Genomic DNA, 17,635 nt, shown 5'->3' on the forward strand with positions numbered 1-17,635 from the left:
GATTTGGTTTCTAGCCCCTGTCTAGTTAATTTAGACATTCTCCTAAACCACGATCAAATTGTTTCATGAGATCTTTGATCCCCACTGTGTTTTGGCAGACTCTGGCCTATATAGGTGCCCAGAAATTTAAAGCAGTTCCTCTGGTACCATCTCTCCAAACATACATTTATCTACTCAAACTTCCTATTCCAGTGCTCAATGACACATATTGTGGAAATTGCTACCTTTCCAGTACTATTTGCTGATCTCACTACCTACCAGCAAGGTCTGTTTGCCGCCTTTGTCCATTTTTCTAACTATATTGTTAATAATGATATAATAGATGACTTCTGGCTGTTCATCCCCCTCTCCCTTAAAATGAAATGCAGATGCTCAATGATGTTACTGACAGTAGCAGTAGGGACACAGTCTACCTTTCTTGCAAAGATTTGTAGCTCAGGTAGAGGATGAGTTTGTTGGATTGCTTGCCGTGATGGCTGGTAATCTTACAGATGTTTTGTCACCATGCTAGGTAACAGTATCAGTATGGCCTCTGCACACCAATTTAACTGGGACAATGTGACCATCCTCGTTCAAGCCAAGCACAGACACATACGGGAATTCCTAGAGGCCCATTTTTCAACACATAATGCAATCAATAAACATGTGGAATTAGAGTAGAACAACATCGCATCATAGGAGGCTTCATTGAAGGTGTTACCTAGTACAGGGATGAAACGTCTTTACGATAACCAGCCAGCTCGGCGAGCAAGCCAACAACCTCAGACAATCTACCATCCTCAAATTATATCTGAGACCACATAAATAACTGTATATCACCCAAATAAAGGCTTCTATGTTGTTAGCTTTAAAAGTTTATGTGTAAAACAATTTCCTATAACTTTGATCTAGTTTCTTGTGAGTGTGGGCCCAAAATAGCATTGGTTATTAATCCTTTGCTGGTACAAAACGTGCAGGAACATTAGTGTAAGATAAGGGATGTTTCATGTATGTTTGAGCTACAATACGTTATACGTTTGGAATCCAGAAAGATTTACCTGTGAGTTTAACTTGCTGATGATATATGTTCCAATACCGATAACACAGTCATCAAATACAAAGCCTAAAATTTACCAACTTCAGCACATTTCATTCTAAAATGCTCCTATGAATTCCTTTTGGGATTTCTTATTGTCTTCACTGTGCTATATAAATAAAGGCTGTCATTTGTCCTTTCAAACAGCTCAATGTATGAGAGGTATTTTCTCACATCTGAGGCATGTGATCAAGGTGTTAGGCAACACATCAAAGACTTAATTTCTGGAAAATTGGCACAAAATTCACAATTGGAAAAATCATCTGAAGCATCAAAAATATGTCATTAACAGTTATGGAAAATAACTTTAGAAGACTTGATTTTGTGAAGGTGCCCTTGAGTTAACTTGTGTTTAATGGATTGAGACTGAGCAAACTAAGTTTGGGATAAATATTTATAAGTTAAGCATTTGATCTTATCAGTCCTTGCGTCAACTTGCAGTGTTTTTACTTAATTTTCAGCGAATACTTGAGAGTTTCAAGGGAGGGACAGAAGGTCTCTCCTCTACATTCTTGAACTCTCAACCTCAACCGGCTTTGCTTAGTTCATTTGCATTCCAAGTTTTGTTAACCATTTAACCACTCGTATTTGCAGTGAGACAGTTACATTTCTGTGTAATAACATTTCACAGCTCAGAACTAGGCACTTGGCCAACAGATTCATGTTGATGTTTATGTTTCCGAGCCTTTCCCCAAATTGGTTTATTTCACCATTTCAACATATCGGTCTATTCCTTTCTCTCTCTTGTCCTCATTTAGCTCCTTTCAAATGCTTCAATGCTATTAGTGCTTTCACTAATACTTTCATTCTTTCCATATGGTAATGAATTCCATATTCTTAACTTTAAAGTTATAGGGAAAGTATTTATTGCTCCTGAACAGAATGTTATCAGATTTTATAAAACAAAACAAAGAATTGTGGATGCTGAAAATCTGAAACGAAAACAGAAATTTCTGGAGAAACTTGGCAGATCTGTCAGCAGCTGTGGCGTAAAAGCAGAGTTAACATTTCTAGTCCAATGACTCTGTTATGAAGCAGAGTCACTGGACCCGAAACGTTTATTCTGATTTCTCTCCACACACACTCCCAGACCTTCCTAAAAATATTGAAATTGATATTGGAAAAGAAGATAGTTTACCCCGTGGTAAACTGGAAATCCATGGGGGGGAAACGAGAAGTAAAACAGCTTAAGTATTTTCACTTGTAATGAAGTAGGCCACATGAATTCAGTGTTGGCGGTTTAGAAAAAGCACTGGAAAGATGAATGTGGGAAAACAGGATAAGCCAGTGAGTTTGTTTTTTGAAAGGGTGAAGGGAGGGCACTGTGGAAGCCAAAAAGCTGCAAAAGAATGTGCACCCTGACCTGGGGTTGGTTGAGAAGAACATGCCAGATCTCTTTAAAGAATTTATTTCAATGGGTGTGGCTTACTCATGTACCAGGAAGAACAGGTAAAGATATTAAAATTTTAAGAGATATGGGAGCCAGACAGTCTTTGGTGAGAGATGAGCAGGTATGATTGGGAAGACTGTTGCCAGAAGAAGTGATGATATGTGGAATTCATGGTGAGAATAGCAGTGCTCCATTATATAAAGTGAGGTTGGAGAGTCTGGTGAAAAGTGATGAAGTGATTGTAGGAGTAGTAGAGAATTTCTCGGTTCTGGAAATACAGTTTATCCTTGGTATGGTTATAGCTGGATCACAGGTAGCAGTTTTGCCTACTGTGGTTGAAAAGCCAGTGGAAAGTCAAGCAACTGAGGTATTACAGGAAGTATATTGTGAGAATTTTCCTGACTGTTTGGTGACAAGGTCACATGCCAGTTGCTTGACTTTCCACTGGCTTTTCAACCACAGTAGGCAAAACTGCTACCTGTGATCCAGCTATAACCATACCAAGGATAAACTGTATTTCCAGAACCGAGAAATTCTCTACTACTCCTACAATCACTTCATCACTTTTCACCAGACTCTCCAACCTCACTTTATATAATGGAGCACTGCTATTCTCACCATGAATTCCACATATCATCACTTCTTCTGGCAACAGTCTTCCCAATCATACCTGCTCATCTCTCACCAAAGACTGTCTGGCTCCCATATCTCTTAAAATTTTAATATCTTTACCTGTTCTTCCTGGTACATGAGTAAGCCACACCCATTGAAATAAATTCTTTAAAGAGATCTGGCAAGTTCAAGTGTCACATAGAATGTTTGATCAAATGGTTGACAGAGGAAAAAAACAGGTAGGGGACAAAGTGCTTTTAGTTCAGAGAAATGAACGGAATTACAATGAATAGATGAAAAACTGAAACAGTTATCAAACAGCACAAACAAAGATCTGAATGTGCCCCAGAATATTAATGTCTTAAAAATGAAACCCAGTGACTGTCAAGGAATGGTGACATTTTTCCAAATCAGGATGATGAGTGGTTTGGAGTGGAACTTGCAGGTGGCAGTGTTGCCATGTACCTGCTGCCTTTGTCCATCTAGATGGAAGTGGTTGCCGGTTTGGAAGGTGCTGTCTGAAGATTGTTGGTGAATTTCTGGGTGGATCTTTCAATAATACAAAAAGCTGCCGCTAAGCATTGGTGGTGGAGACAGTGGATGGCTTTGAATGTGATGCCAGTCAAGCAGACTGATTTGTCTTGTATGGTGTTAAGCTTCTCGTGTGTTGCTGGAACTGCTCTGGGAGGCAATGGCCTATTCAGATCACTGCTAGACTATTAATCAATGTTCTGGGGACCTGGGATCAAATCCTGCCACGGCAAACGGTAGAATTTGAATTCAATAAAGAATCTGGAATTGAGGGTCTAAGGTTAACCATGAAACGTTCATTAATGCCCTTAAGGGAAGGGAATCTACCATACTCAGCTGGTCTGACCTTCATGTGACTCCTGACCTACAACGATGTGGTTAACTCTTAACTGCCCTCTGGGTAATTAGGGATGGGTAATAAATACTGGCCCAGCCAGAGAAATCCACTTTCCGTGAGTGAGTTTAAAAAAAACTCATCAAGGCAAGTTGGGAGTTTTCCATCACAGTCCTCATTTGTGCCTTTGAGCAGGTGGACAGCTCTAAACAGTCAGGAGATGGGTTACTTGCTGCAGTATTCCGAGCCTGTAATCTGTACTTGTAGTCACTGTATTTATGTGGCAAGTTTGGTTAAATTTCTGGTCAATGGTAACCCTTAGGATGCTGATGGTGTAGGATTCAGCAAGCATTCAATGACAAGAGACAGTGATTAGATTGTCTGTTAATGGAGATTTTCAGTGCCTGGCACTTATGTGGTGTAAATGTTACTTGCCACAAGTCATCCCAAGCTTGGATAATGTCCAGGTCTTTTACATTTGAAAATGGACTGCTTAAGTATCTGAGGAGTCGCATATGGTGCTGACCATTAAATCTACTTTCATCGTCCTTTTATATTGTGCAATCCTCATCATCAAATGGCACTACATGAAAAAAAGTCATTCCCCCTTGGTTCACTTGACCAGCATGTTAAATGTGCTCTGATTACAGACACTCCTGCTGATGAAAAGCAGCTTTTTCCTTATTTGCTCCAAGAAAAATGTAAATAATTTTGGAATTTCTATTTAATTTCTTCTCTGTCCTCTGCCCTTCGAAGAACAATTCTTCCCCTTCTCATCTCTCTATAATTCGAAGGTCTCTCCTCCAGAAATTTGTTTTAATAAATCTCCTCTGCAGCTTCTTCAAAACTTTGGTACCCATCTTAAAGTGTGATGCCCAATAATGGATAGCTAAGACTCAGCTAGTAATTATACAAGATAAACATTCCTTCCTTGCTTTTGTACTCTACCTCTGTAAAGGCCACGATATATTGTGCTGTTTCTAAACTCTCTTGACTTGTCCAGCTACCCTCGAGGATTTGGGTAGTCAAATTTCTGGGTATCTGTTGCTACTGTTCCTTTCAGAGATGAGAATTGTGATAAATGCCTCTTTTTGGAATGGATTCCTTGTGCTGAATGCCAGTATTCTGTGAAAATGGCAAGTTGTAATATTCGGGGATGTGGAAAGTCCCAAGAATTGTTCGGTGGCAACATTCATTCAGTTCTTACCAGTGACATGGAGAGACTTATTGCAAGGGTTTTAGTAGGTCACTCAGGGCAGTTAAGTGGGTCACTGAAGAAACAGTTCCAAAGGACTCAGTTGATATAAGAGACAGAGACAACGCAGATTCCAGTTTTAGAAGTCCAGCAGCTGAAAAGATGGCTGCAGCGAGAAGCCACGACAGTTGGATGGCTCTTTCCTGTTAGAACAATCTCAGAAAGAAGCTTTAACAATTAGTAATGAGCTGCAGGACTCAAAAGCAGTTCTGGAGAGCTGAAGAAGTAGGAAGGTCACTGGCTGATTTAGGGACATTACTGAGAGACACAGAAGAAGCCTATCAGCTAAATGCTCAGTTCAGCAGATGGGAACATACCCTAAAAGCTTAAAGGAAAACTAAAGCCTGATCCTACAGCAAATGCTGCTGGCAGATATTTCATCCATGGAGATTCCTGAATGAGGAGTTTGGCAGCAGAATAACAGAATCATTTATGATGTCAGATAGTCACTTCACATTTTTAATAGCAGATTCTTTATTAAAATATGACAATTTATTGAGAAGTCCTTGCTTTGAGCAAAACCAGAAGAAGTATTCTAGGTGCTTTATCGAGAATTGTTTTTATTTTAGTTGCTTTCTTTATTGGTTATAAGAATATTGGAGATGAATTGGTTGAAGACTGTTTGTTTGAAAGCCAGGAATGATCTAATTGGGTTAATAGAGAATCTGCTCTTGTTCCACTTGGGTGTGGAAAGGTGCATCATGACGATGGGTGGCTCAGTGTTTTTGTAAAGCTGTTGGAAAAGCCGGGTAGTCGGCTGAGTAAAAGAGTGAGTGGAGGGGAGAGGGGATGTGTGTATTACTGGCAATTCTAACATCAGTGGTCATCCAAAATGCTGTTGAAAATTACAGTTAAAATGGGGTCACATTTGATAATAGAATGCAAAGCACTGCTGTGGGCTTTCACTTTGCATGTACATAATCCAGCAAGCTCATGTTCTTTTGTCACTGTGGACTTTATCCTGGATTACAAGTAAATTAATTGAATGTTTAAATTCAAAGGTTATTTGCAGCTTTGACACAAACACATTGGCCCACTGAATGACAATGATAGAACTAAAGAAAGGAAAAACTAATGTTTGTATCCACATGAGGTGATATTCAAGTTTTCATATTTCACGCAAGCTATATGAAGTACTATATTTACAAGATTCCAGGTCACAAATAAATTTGAGAACTTTTGTTTTTGGCCACTGATTTTCAGACAGTTTTGTCTTTGGCCATTATCATCCCTGCTCCTTTACAAATATACCATTTAATTTACATTGCTTCACCTCCCTTTTCCATCCAAAATACATCATGTTGCCATGCTCTTCTTTAAATTTCAACTGTCGTGAGTTCGTCCATTTCACCTCTCCAGCTTTGTTCTTTTGCTATCATCCTCTTCACTCTTCAATATCAAAGCTTCATGGTACTCGCAAGTTTTGGTACAAGCATGAAATTTTTAACTATTCACTTTGTCACTTGGCCATGTTTAAAATTCTGTTTCTTGATACTTTTATTTTTGTTTTTGATTCACATTTTCTTCTGATGCAAGTCCAAAGAGATTTGTCAGTATATGTTGGCCTTCATTTTTGGTCCCATTTATTCACAGGAATTCAAGCCTACCCAGTTTCACAGGGCCGTGTTGACAAAAGAATTGGGCCACAGCCAGGACAGATGCGCTTCGGAAGACCTGGACGAGCAGGAGATGCTGGTTGGTTGCCTTATGATCCTGAAGATGGACTAATGCACACTGCTGCAAACAGAGATACTGTAAGTCAGACATGTTGTTTTCCTTTGATAAATCTCCTTCAGAACTCACGGTGATGAAATTCCTAGGTTACAGTTTTTGTAATCGGAAATGTTGTCTAAACGTAACGTGGTACATGGGAAGGGATGCTGTGAGATTGGATAGGGTAGGGTTGAATAGAACACTACAAAGCTGAAGATATAGAGAGAGTACTAGAGAGTCAGTGATATGGAGAAAGTATTGAACAGCTAGTTGACAGAAAATATACTGGAGTCCCCGGGCAGGAAGGAACAGGTTTGATGTACTTAGGGGCTGCTACAGAGATGGGAGATGGCCACTGCACGCATGTTATGTGGAGTGGAGACCGCTTTACAGAAGTGAATACGAAGCAGGGACAATGCAGAGATGGCCATACAGAGTGGTGGTGCTTCAGATGGGGATACAGAGTTGGGCAATGCAAAAATGGAAAGATGGATTTGAGGATTTTATGGAAGTGAGGATATGTAGTTGGGATGCTGCAATAATAGGGATAAGTATTAGACGTGGGCTAAGGAATAGGAACGCTGTAGAAAGAGGAAGTACGGAGTAGGAGCTTCCCAGTGACAGGGATACAGTGAAGGGACCCAGTAGAGACGGAGATCCAGAATAGGGCTACTGAATTTCTACATTATCAATTGTATTTTGCAGAACGATGCTGAACACAAGTGGTATTTTGGGCAATGATTGTTGAACTGACTCAGGTGCATGGAGATTAGGGAAAACCAGCTGTCTAAACCCAACATTTAAAAATTCCCAGTCACTCAGTTTAAAAATAAGGGGTAGGCCGTTTAGAACAGAGTTGAGGAGAGACTTCTTCACCCAGAGAGTGGTGGATATATGGAATGCTCTGCCCCACAAGGCAGGGGAGGCAAACTCTCTGGATACTTTCAAGAAAGAGATGGATAGAGCTCTTAAAGATAGTGGAATCAAGGGTTATGGGGATAAGGCAGGAACAGGATACTGATTGTGGACGATCAGCCATGATCATCATGAATGGTGGTGCTGGCTCGAAGGGCAGAATGGCCTACTCCTGCACCTATTGTCTATTGTCTCCTTTGGTCTGAGTTATGCTGTATTGGGAGTTGGGCCAGGCCTGTTCCTAATTTAGACTGGGCTGGAAAGTGTGCCTTCATGAATCTGCAGCAAGCACCCCATGATCCTTCTGTTCCTCTGAGCTTCCTATGTGTCCTGCTTTAATTTGAGTACTCCATTGTCTTGTTACTACTACCAAAGTGTACTACCTTACACTTAGCAGTGTTAAATTCTATCTGCCAATGATCTACTGATCTGACCAATCTATGTCGATCTTCCTTCCACCTTCTTCACTGTCAACAAACCAGCCAGTCTTTCTGTCATCCACAAACGTATTTGTTGACTCCCTCTACGTTCTCATCTACACCCATTTATGAATACCACAATTGATAAGAGACCCATCACTGATACCTGTGGAAGGCCACTGGACACTGGGTTCCAGTCACACAAACCATGTTCTATCACCACTCTCCATCTCCTACCACTAAGCCAGTTTGGGATACACTTCGTCAAGCTACCTTGGATCTCGTGTACTTTTACCTTCTTTGTCAGTTCCCATGCGGGAGCTTGTCAGAGGCTTTACTGAAATCCATATAAACCACATCAGTTGCCCCATCCACACCTACACACTCTTTCGCCTACTTGAAAAATGCAAACAAATTTGTTAGGCATGACCTCCCTCTGACAAACCATGCTGACTATTCCTAATCAAACCTTGCCTTTCTAAATGGAGATGCATTTTCTCCTTCAGTATTTTCTCCAATTGTTTGCCTACCAATGATGTGAGACTCACTGGTCTATGATTCCCTGGTCTATCTGTACCAATTCTTGTAACGTGGACCCACATTAGATGTCTTCCAGTCCTCTGGCACCTATCCTGAAGCCGGAAACAATTTAAAATTTTTGTTCAGGAGCTGTTATTTCTGCCTATCTTCTGCAACAGCCAGGAATACAACTTATTCGAACCTGGGGATTTGTCTACTTCTAAACCCGGCAAAACTCCAATATCTCCTCGTTTCTTGTATCGGTCCGCTCAAGAACTTCACAGTCCATCTTCTCAAATTTTGTACTTGTATACTCCTTCTCCCAAGGAAAGACAGATGTGAAGGACTCGTTTAACACTCTACCAATATCTTCTGGCTTCAAGGACAGATTTCTCCCTGGGTTCCTAATGGGCCATACTCTTTCTTTGGTTATTCTCTTCCCCTTGATATATTGTAAAATATCTTGGGGTTCTCCCTAATCTCGCTTGCAAGCTTATTTTCATGGCCCTTCTTTGCTCACTAACTGTTTTCTTTAGATCCCTTGCACTTTCTATACTCTTATGCCTTCTGTCGCTTTGTTCCCTTTGTACCTGTTGTACATCTATCTTTTCATTTTTATCCAGTCCTGAATATTCCATGCCATCCAAGGTACTCTGGGTTTGTAGTTCCTATATTTCATACCAAAGGGAATATTTTGGGCCTGTACTCTCCCCATAACTTTTTGAATGCCTCCCACTATTCTGCTGTACAAGGTTAGTGAATCTGTGGAATTCTTTACTGCAGAATGCTGTAATCATCAAAGCTGAGCTGGACTGTTTTTTTAAATCAGTAAGCGGATTAAGTTTATGGACAAATGGCAGAAAAGTGGAGTTTAAGATTATCAGATCAGCCATGATCTCAATTAACAGCAGAGCAGGCTCAATGAACTGAATGATCTAACTCTACACCTACATCTTGTGGTCTAATAATAATGAAAAACAAACAAAACAATAATACAAATGACAATTTAATGAGCAGAATGGCAATGCGCTCTAACGTCACATTTTTTCCACCCTTCCCAAGTGTAAATTAATGTTCCAATTAGTTCTTTGTTTCCCCCCCCCCCCAAGTATTTGTAATAGTTTCTCCGAGCTTACCCCTTCTTTGGTTAAGCAATCCGATAACTGATTTAATAGGATATCATTCCTATTTCTCTTTTCTCCAGCATCAGTTTTAAATATCGATCCTCCATCTTTTCATATTGATACATTTGTTGAATGTAAATTATCCTAAAATGACTTAATATTGACTTTCAATGGGCATTGTTCCTGAAACCCTTCTTTAAAATTTTCTTCCAATATTTTCACTAAGAAAAATGTCATATGTATTGCCTCAGCAAGAGCAACAGTTGCTGCAGCTAAGATACCTTTTATGACTCTTCTGACTTTTTTAGTTTGCCAATTTACAGTTCACATTTATTCCCACTCCCAACTGAAAAATTATGAACCTCTCTGCAGTTGAGATTACAGAGATTTGCATGAGATGCAACAAATAATAAGTGTAATGTTCCTCGCATCTTCCAGTGATAGAATTTTAAACAAACAGTGCATTTTGTTAATTTTTTTCAATGTTATGTTCACCTGAATATTTTCCACCTTGATAATTTTCAAAGTCTTGTTCAACTCTAAATCCTCAAAACTAGCATCTGGCTTTATGGGTTGCCCAGCAAATTCGGCAGTCCAGTTAGAAATTGCAATTCCTCTATTTCAGCTTTGGAAGCTGCTGAGTCTTTTCATGAAGGACAACTTTCACTAATTTCAGTGGAGCTAACATTTTCTAAGTAATATGCTGTACAAAGTGACAATCAATCCAGTTGGTCTTGATCATTAAGAACTGCACGAATGGATTGGGGATGGGAGAGGTTGGGTTCTGTGATAGCAGGGGTATAGTTGCTTTGACAGTGGTCATTACTGCCTTGGGGTTCACAACCCCAACATTTTTGAGGTCTGTATCCCTGCTTTATGAAGCCCTACTCAAGGGCAATCATTTGGGCTATGTACACATCATTTACAACCAGTAATTAGGAAGGCAAATGGAATTTTGTCCTTCATTGCTAAAGGGGGATTGAGTTTAAAAGCAGAGAGGTCATGTTTCAGCTGTACAAGGTGCTGGTGAGGCCACACCTGGAGTACTGTGTGCAGTTTTGGTCTCCTTACTTGAGGAAGGATATACTGGCACTGGAGGGGGTACAGAGGAGGTTCGCTAGGTTGATTCCGGAGTTGAGGGGGTTGGTTTGTGAAGAGAGACTGAGTAGATTGGGATTATATTCATTGGAATTCAGAAGATTGAGGAGGAATCTTTGTAGAAACACACGATTATGAAGGGAATAGATAAGCTAGAAGTAAGGAGGATGTTCCCAATGGTAGGTGAAGCTAGGACAAGTGGACACAGCCTCAAGATTAGAGGCAGCAGATTTAGGACTGAATTGAGAAGGAACTTCTCCACTCAGAGGGTTGTTAATCTATGGAATTCCTTGCCCAGTGAAGTAGTTGACGCTACTTTAGTAAACGTTTTTAAAGCTAAGGTAGATTTTTTTTGAACAATAAAGGAATTAAGGGATACAGTGAGAACGCGGGTAAGTGGACCTGAGTCCACGAAAAGATCAGCCATGATCTTATTGAATGGCGGAGCGGGCTCAAAGGGCCGAACAGCCTACTCCTGCTTCTGCTCCTAGTTCTTATGTTATGTATGTTATGTTAATTTCTGTCATGTTCTCATTGATTTTTCCACCTGTTCTGGAGGGTGCTGGAATACTTCTCTTCATAGCTTCTGCAAATAAGAGTGCTCATTTTTTTGTAGTTGTCCTTTAGGACTAACGTCTCATTTTTTTCACCAGAACTGATCTGTTCTTTTAATCTATCCTTTGCAACAGTCTGATCCAAATAACAGTGCAACATGTGCCTACAAGAAGTACCTACTTCATCAAAACTTTCCGTAGCACCTTTAGCTTATACAAATTTGTAATGCATACAAAGCACTTTGAAGAGGACTGCACAGTACTCGTTTTTCTGTCTTTACAATATCTTTTCTGGGCCTCTCCATTCTTTAAGTCTCTGTCTGTAAAAAGCGTTATGCGTTATAACTACCTGATTGAAAATAGTTTCCAGTGGCCATAAATTATGTCATCAAGTTTGCCAAATTCTTTCAGATAGCCCTTTGTAATGAAAGCCTTTCTGCCTGAGTACAGTGCATTCAGATACTCAAAATTAAACTAGAGCTAATTTTGTTTCTTCCCAAGGTGGGTGGTTCTGAAAGCTTGCCAGTAACCATTGAATCATTTTTAATCAAGAGTTGGTGGCTTTTGGGTTAGGTAGGAGGGAATGAGTTTCAATAACTTTCAAAATATTTGGCAATCTAATTCTGTCACTTTAGACAAAGGCAGAATCTAAGTTTGAAATCTTAGCAAATGCCTAGATTAATCTTCAAAACAGCTAAAGTGGCAACCTAACACAGGATTTGTTTCAAGGATCTAACTGTGCTATTACCACTTGTCAACATTTTATGTTTTGTTTTTAGCCAAATACTCGAGAGCACCTGGAATATGTTTCACCACTTTTTCAAATGCAGAAGACATCTAACCGTGACCCTTCAGCGGCATCTTTGCACATACAGCATAGTAGTGCTCAACACCCTGGAGTAAGCTTTGGCTCCACCTGCACAGAAGACCTCATGCCTGGCCAATCCTCTACATCGCTCATTAAAGCTATCCGAGAAGAACTTCTCAGACTTTCTCAAAAACAGTCAGCATTTCAGAACCTTCACAGCTGATCGTGACAAGGAGAAACTCTGAGTGATTTGCTTCCCATGGAAGTCAAAAGGCAATCTGGAATATAGCCCTGAAGAAGGGGCAGTGTAGGGTAAATAGTACTATTTACATGCAAGAATGTCCAGCACAACCACAGTTTTTGTATCAACGTGCTTCCAACAAAGCTTCCACCTTCTTTTCTTCAATCTACTGGTGATATTTTTCCAGTCTGTGAGCTGAATCCATCATTCAGTGGAGATTGCACATTATTTTTTTCTTGTGTGGAAAGGGGCAAAAGCTTGAGATTATCTTACACCAGCTAGTTGTTGCAAAAATCTCTTAGATATCATTAAATAGTAAACATCACCAGCAAGTGCAAGCTGAGACTGTCGTTCCCTTCAATGCAGTCATCTTTTATCTGGTTGTATCACAGTCCAACCTAATTTCTTACAGCCCGTGAATCCTAGACTGTAAAATGGGAGAGCTTGAGGAAAAGGATAGGAGGGGAGAAAGAATGCACAAAAGTTTGAGAGAAAGATATATTTATCAATGGCAATAGAAAAGCAAGTGGCAAGACCTGAAGAGTTGAGTCCCTGAGCTAGAATGCAGGATGATGAAGCAATGGACCGTTAGCCTTGCATCGTTGATCTTCGTTTTTTTTTAATGTGTGATAAATGCAGAATAAAAATTGATTCTGAGCATGTAGGTCAATGAGTATTTGATAGTCATGGTCATGACATTGATGATGATTTTTAAATTAAGTAATCAACTTGAAGGGACACAGCCAACTCTGTAATTTGGACCAAGTAAGAGGGGATCAGAATCAGATTAATGATTACCTCATGCCAAACTTGGACTTTTAAAAACCTGACAGAGGAGAGGAACGTCCACAAGAGATAAAAGGTTATGCAGTTGTTTAGTGCTGAGAAAAATTAGCAATGTTAAATTTGATGTTAAAATTTTCAGTTGAAGTGCATTCTTTTAAGGTGGCTATTAGATTACGTACTGGCTCTGGTAGAGAATATGGTGCAGAAAATAACTGACGTTTTGTCCTATCTGTGGGAGCAAACAGTTGTACTAATTTGGTTGCATTCGATTACACAACTCTACAGCAATAAACTAGGTAATTTTAATTGTATATACTTGTTGGTCTTCACTGATCAGCACTTGACTGCATTCTAAAATTGCAATAGAAAGAAACAAAAACCAAATGTAGAATCATACCAGACTTCCTGTTGTGAATTCGTTGTGTTAGCCACACAGTATCACTGAACCTTAATTAATTCCTGCCCGTAGTTTTGGCCACTCTTGGCCCTTGACCATTTCTATGAAAAGGAAGCCAAGTACTCTGGATGCTGGAAATCTGAAATTGTGGAAGTACCTAATAGATCAAGTCACATCTGTAGAGAGAGAAAAGCAAGAGTAAACATTTTAGGTGACACTAATTTCGTTTCTCTGTCCTCGAGTGTTACACAATCTGATATTTCTAGCATTTCATGCTTTTGCTACCTCTTCCCTCAGTAGAATAAATTGAAAATTACCTGATCACAAGATTAGACAAACTACAAGGTTATACTGGGTAGATTTCAATAATCCTACTGATGTTCCCTCACAATCATTGAGAGCTGTAACAGAGTTGCTGAAATGACTATGATCAAGGTCACTGAATTTCTTTGGATGAATAGATCAAATTTTTTTCTTTCCACATGGGATACTGTAATTTTTACAAGTATGTTGAGGATTTAATTCTGTACTGCTATGCATTATTGGGTGGCCTCATCAGTATGTATATGCACCATGGTTTGGTTCTGTTATCAGCAGATTGTTTGTCAACGCCCTTGATCATAAACACACTCAATGCGTGGTATGGTTCACACACTATCGGTAGTATTTAGTGGAGGTGACGAGGATCACCTTTATTCTAGGTTAAGTACCGTATAAGCACTTAACTGGTCAGCAGATGGCCTTCCCCAGGATCCCAAGGTTGGAAGTTCCACCTGACTAGCCGGCTGCTGTAAGAATGGCAGTATCACCTGGCAGGCAGTAACTGCTGCCAGGTCAGTTCCCATCCAAGGATTGAAAGGTATACTGCACAATAATGGATTTTGTCCAAGTCACCTGGATCCAAACCCATTGTAAATGACTGATGGAGCTTTTTGAATCATGATCAGTATTATGCTGTTCTGTATTGCTTTTATAGGATGACAGGCCCTCTCACAACCAATAAACTATATTCTGCCTATGCAAAAGACTTTAATAATTAGAGGGAAAAGATGGAGTAGTGGTTTTATCGCTGAACTGGTTATCCTGAGTCCCAAGCTAATGCTCTAGAAATATGGGTACAAAACCCACTACAGCAGTGGGATTTCAATTCAATTAATGAAATCTGGAGTTGAAAGCTGGTCACAGTGACGAGAACTATCACCAAACATTTCAAAAATCCAGCTAGTTCACTAATGCCCTTTTCGAAAATTTGTCATCCTTGCCTGTTCTGAACTACATGTGATTCCAGGCCTACAGTGATGTGGTTAACTCTTAATTGCCCTCTGGAATGGCCTAGCCGGGGTAATTAGGTTTGGACAAAAAAAACTATCTTTGCAAGTGACACATGCCTTGAAAGAAGAGAGAAATATATTTCATGTAACTAATCATGTTTGGCAGTTACCTAGCTGTTAAATGTAGCAACTGGCAGGTATTCTATTGCTGTGTGCTTACTCACAGAACATAATTAACTTCACTTTGTTGTGTAGAGAATTTATACATTTTGGAGTTTTATTGTTGGAGATGTTGGCTGGCCCAACATTTTTTGTATGTGTTTTGAGTTAGATTTTCTTATTTAATTTACATGTCCTTCTACTGACAGCTCTCCGTGTTTTACAATGTATTTTCTACTTTGCATGTTTCATACTGGCATTATTTCAATAGCAATGTTTTGCCTCATTAACACTACCATGCAATGTTACAGAGTTCTTGCACAAACCCAGTGCATCTAAAGGGGTTATATTGGGCATGGTATCATTTAATGCAAATGTGTGTTTAGCTATTGAAGGTCACATGCTGCAAAATTGTCCCCTGATGATTTAAAGATGGTAGTTGACATGATATTAAGACAGATCAAGAAAGCCCCAGATTTGACTATTTGGTTTCTGTTCACTTAACAGATCTTAGCTAAGAGCACCATTTAGATAGATGCCAATGATGGACCTGTGTTCCTCAGTTATGGCAGTGATCAAGAAGTCCAATTCCTGATCTCACAGACTATAAAAAGCATTTGGAGTAACTCAGTGGTCTAACTCGAATCTCTCAAAGCATTGTTTCAAAAAGTAGTGGTTAGGTACGATATCGGAGACAAATGCAAACAAAACTATAGCACAATCAGAAACCAGCAAAAAGAGGCAGAATAAGTAACATTGCCCATACTTCATTTGTTGAAGTCCTAACCTTTTGTTGGCGACCTATAATTCAGTGTAAATTATCATAATCTAAATTGCCATCTATTAAGTGTGTGTTAAGCAGGAATATTTGTCATATGGAAATGGAATTATAGACATTGTCCTTAATCCATCTGGTAATGTGTTCCATGTCATTAACTGTTGGAGATATCTCTCTTCTAGAGATTTCCAAGGCTTTGTGGTAGTCACATTTCCTTATTATTGAGAGATCTCAGATCTTGGTGAACATGAGGATCACCGAGCATCTCAAGGGGAGGTATTAATCAATCTCTCAGCATTGCAAAAGTATCTATTATTAATCACTAATAGATTCACAGTAGTAAAAATAGAAGAGCTTTGTTCCTTGTTTAAATGACCACTATTTCTGAGAGAATTCTGAATGTAAAATGTATTGGTAATTTCTTTATGACTTTGACAGAGTAATAGAATATATTGCATTGTACGTGTGAAGTTTGGGCTCCTGATGATGGACTAGAAATCTGGGACCAGTGTACCATGATGTTCACTACAGCCACCAGGAGTTTAAGTATAATTCCAGTTGTATCACAATTTATTTACTGTTGCCTCTGCTTTTCAAATAAATACGTTAATTCACTGAAGTAAGGAGAAGAACATTAAGCCTATACCTATATTTTACTGAAAACATAGTAAAAACCATGGTTCCAACAGGTGGCCAAGGGAGTTAAGGAGGCAGGGCAGCTGAGCCAAGTAAACCACCCAAATCTGATTCTTCTACAAGCAGACCTCAGTGGTGAAATACCTCACTTGGCTTCCACTCTTGTGTTAGATTGTGGAGGAGAATATTCTGACTTGTGCAGGCCATCTGATGATGCCTGCTGAAAAATGTACATGCCCCACCATTGAATGAGAATAATTTGACTCGACTTTAATGTCTTCTGTGGTTGTTTAGCCTATTGACATTCACTGTCTAGATTTATATATGTATAATGAGTGCTTGGATGTACTACAATGAACCTCTGGAACTGCATCCCTGCAAAAAATCATATGGCTCAACATAGGGAACACGGGATAAAATTCAGATGATGGAAGAAAACCCTAATTTAATTTTCTCAGAATAGATGTTGTTTAAATATCTCCTGCCATTCCATTTGGTTTTAGATGTGGGCACACTCGGGCATGGCTACCACTGTCTCTTTACCAGTGTTTTTCATTAGTTATAATTTAGCATATGATTTGATGGCGTCTACAATCCAAAATAACTTCGGTCCAAAGAAGCAGTGATTTCCTTCAGAATGAAAAGGATCTTTGGAATATGGAAAATGGTTTGATGACAGAAGTAATGGTTAGTAAATAAATTAATCTGTTGGTTTATTAGTCAATTAACTAACCACAATATTGTACAACACAGGGTCAAAGGAAAGATATTCATTTCAATTCACCTTACTGAGCACTGTTTGAACATCATAGAAATTGTTACAACAAAAGGATGAACTAGTTCCCATATAATGCCAATCTTATCCATACATTGGCCTCAATGCTTCTCAGCTGACTCACTATCCAATGATCTCAGCTGGAAGGTGATCTGATTTATGAGGAATGTTGAAATCTGTTGTGGTGCATTCTAAAATCAAGCAGCCTTTTAAAATTTTTGAGACCACTGTAGGGAAGGTCTGTG

General features: G+C 39.4%; 1 protein-coding gene across 2 annotated transcripts in view; it reads left to right on the plus strand.

The window, feature by feature from the left end:
- The window catches only part of si:ch211-1e14.1 (UPF0606 protein KIAA1549), a 200,247-nt gene extending 182,784 nt beyond the window's left edge, over positions 1–17,463 (plus strand). For both annotated transcript variants that reach the window (XM_048549365.2, XM_048549367.2), the window contains 2 exons: positions 6,791–6,951; positions 12,319–17,463. In XM_048549365.2, coding sequence (XP_048405322.1) covers positions 6,791–6,951; positions 12,319–12,570 — 413 coding nt within the window. In that variant the 3' untranslated portion in view covers positions 12,571–17,463. The remainder of the gene's footprint in view (positions 1–6,790; positions 6,952–12,318) is intronic.
- Positions 17,464–17,635: the final 172 nt, after the last annotated feature.

Source organism: Stegostoma tigrinum, chromosome 18 (genome assembly GCF_030684315.1).
Source record: "Stegostoma tigrinum isolate sSteTig4 chromosome 18, sSteTig4.hap1, whole genome shotgun sequence".
NCBI lineage: Eukaryota > Metazoa > Chordata > Chondrichthyes > Orectolobiformes > Stegostomatidae > Stegostoma > Stegostoma tigrinum.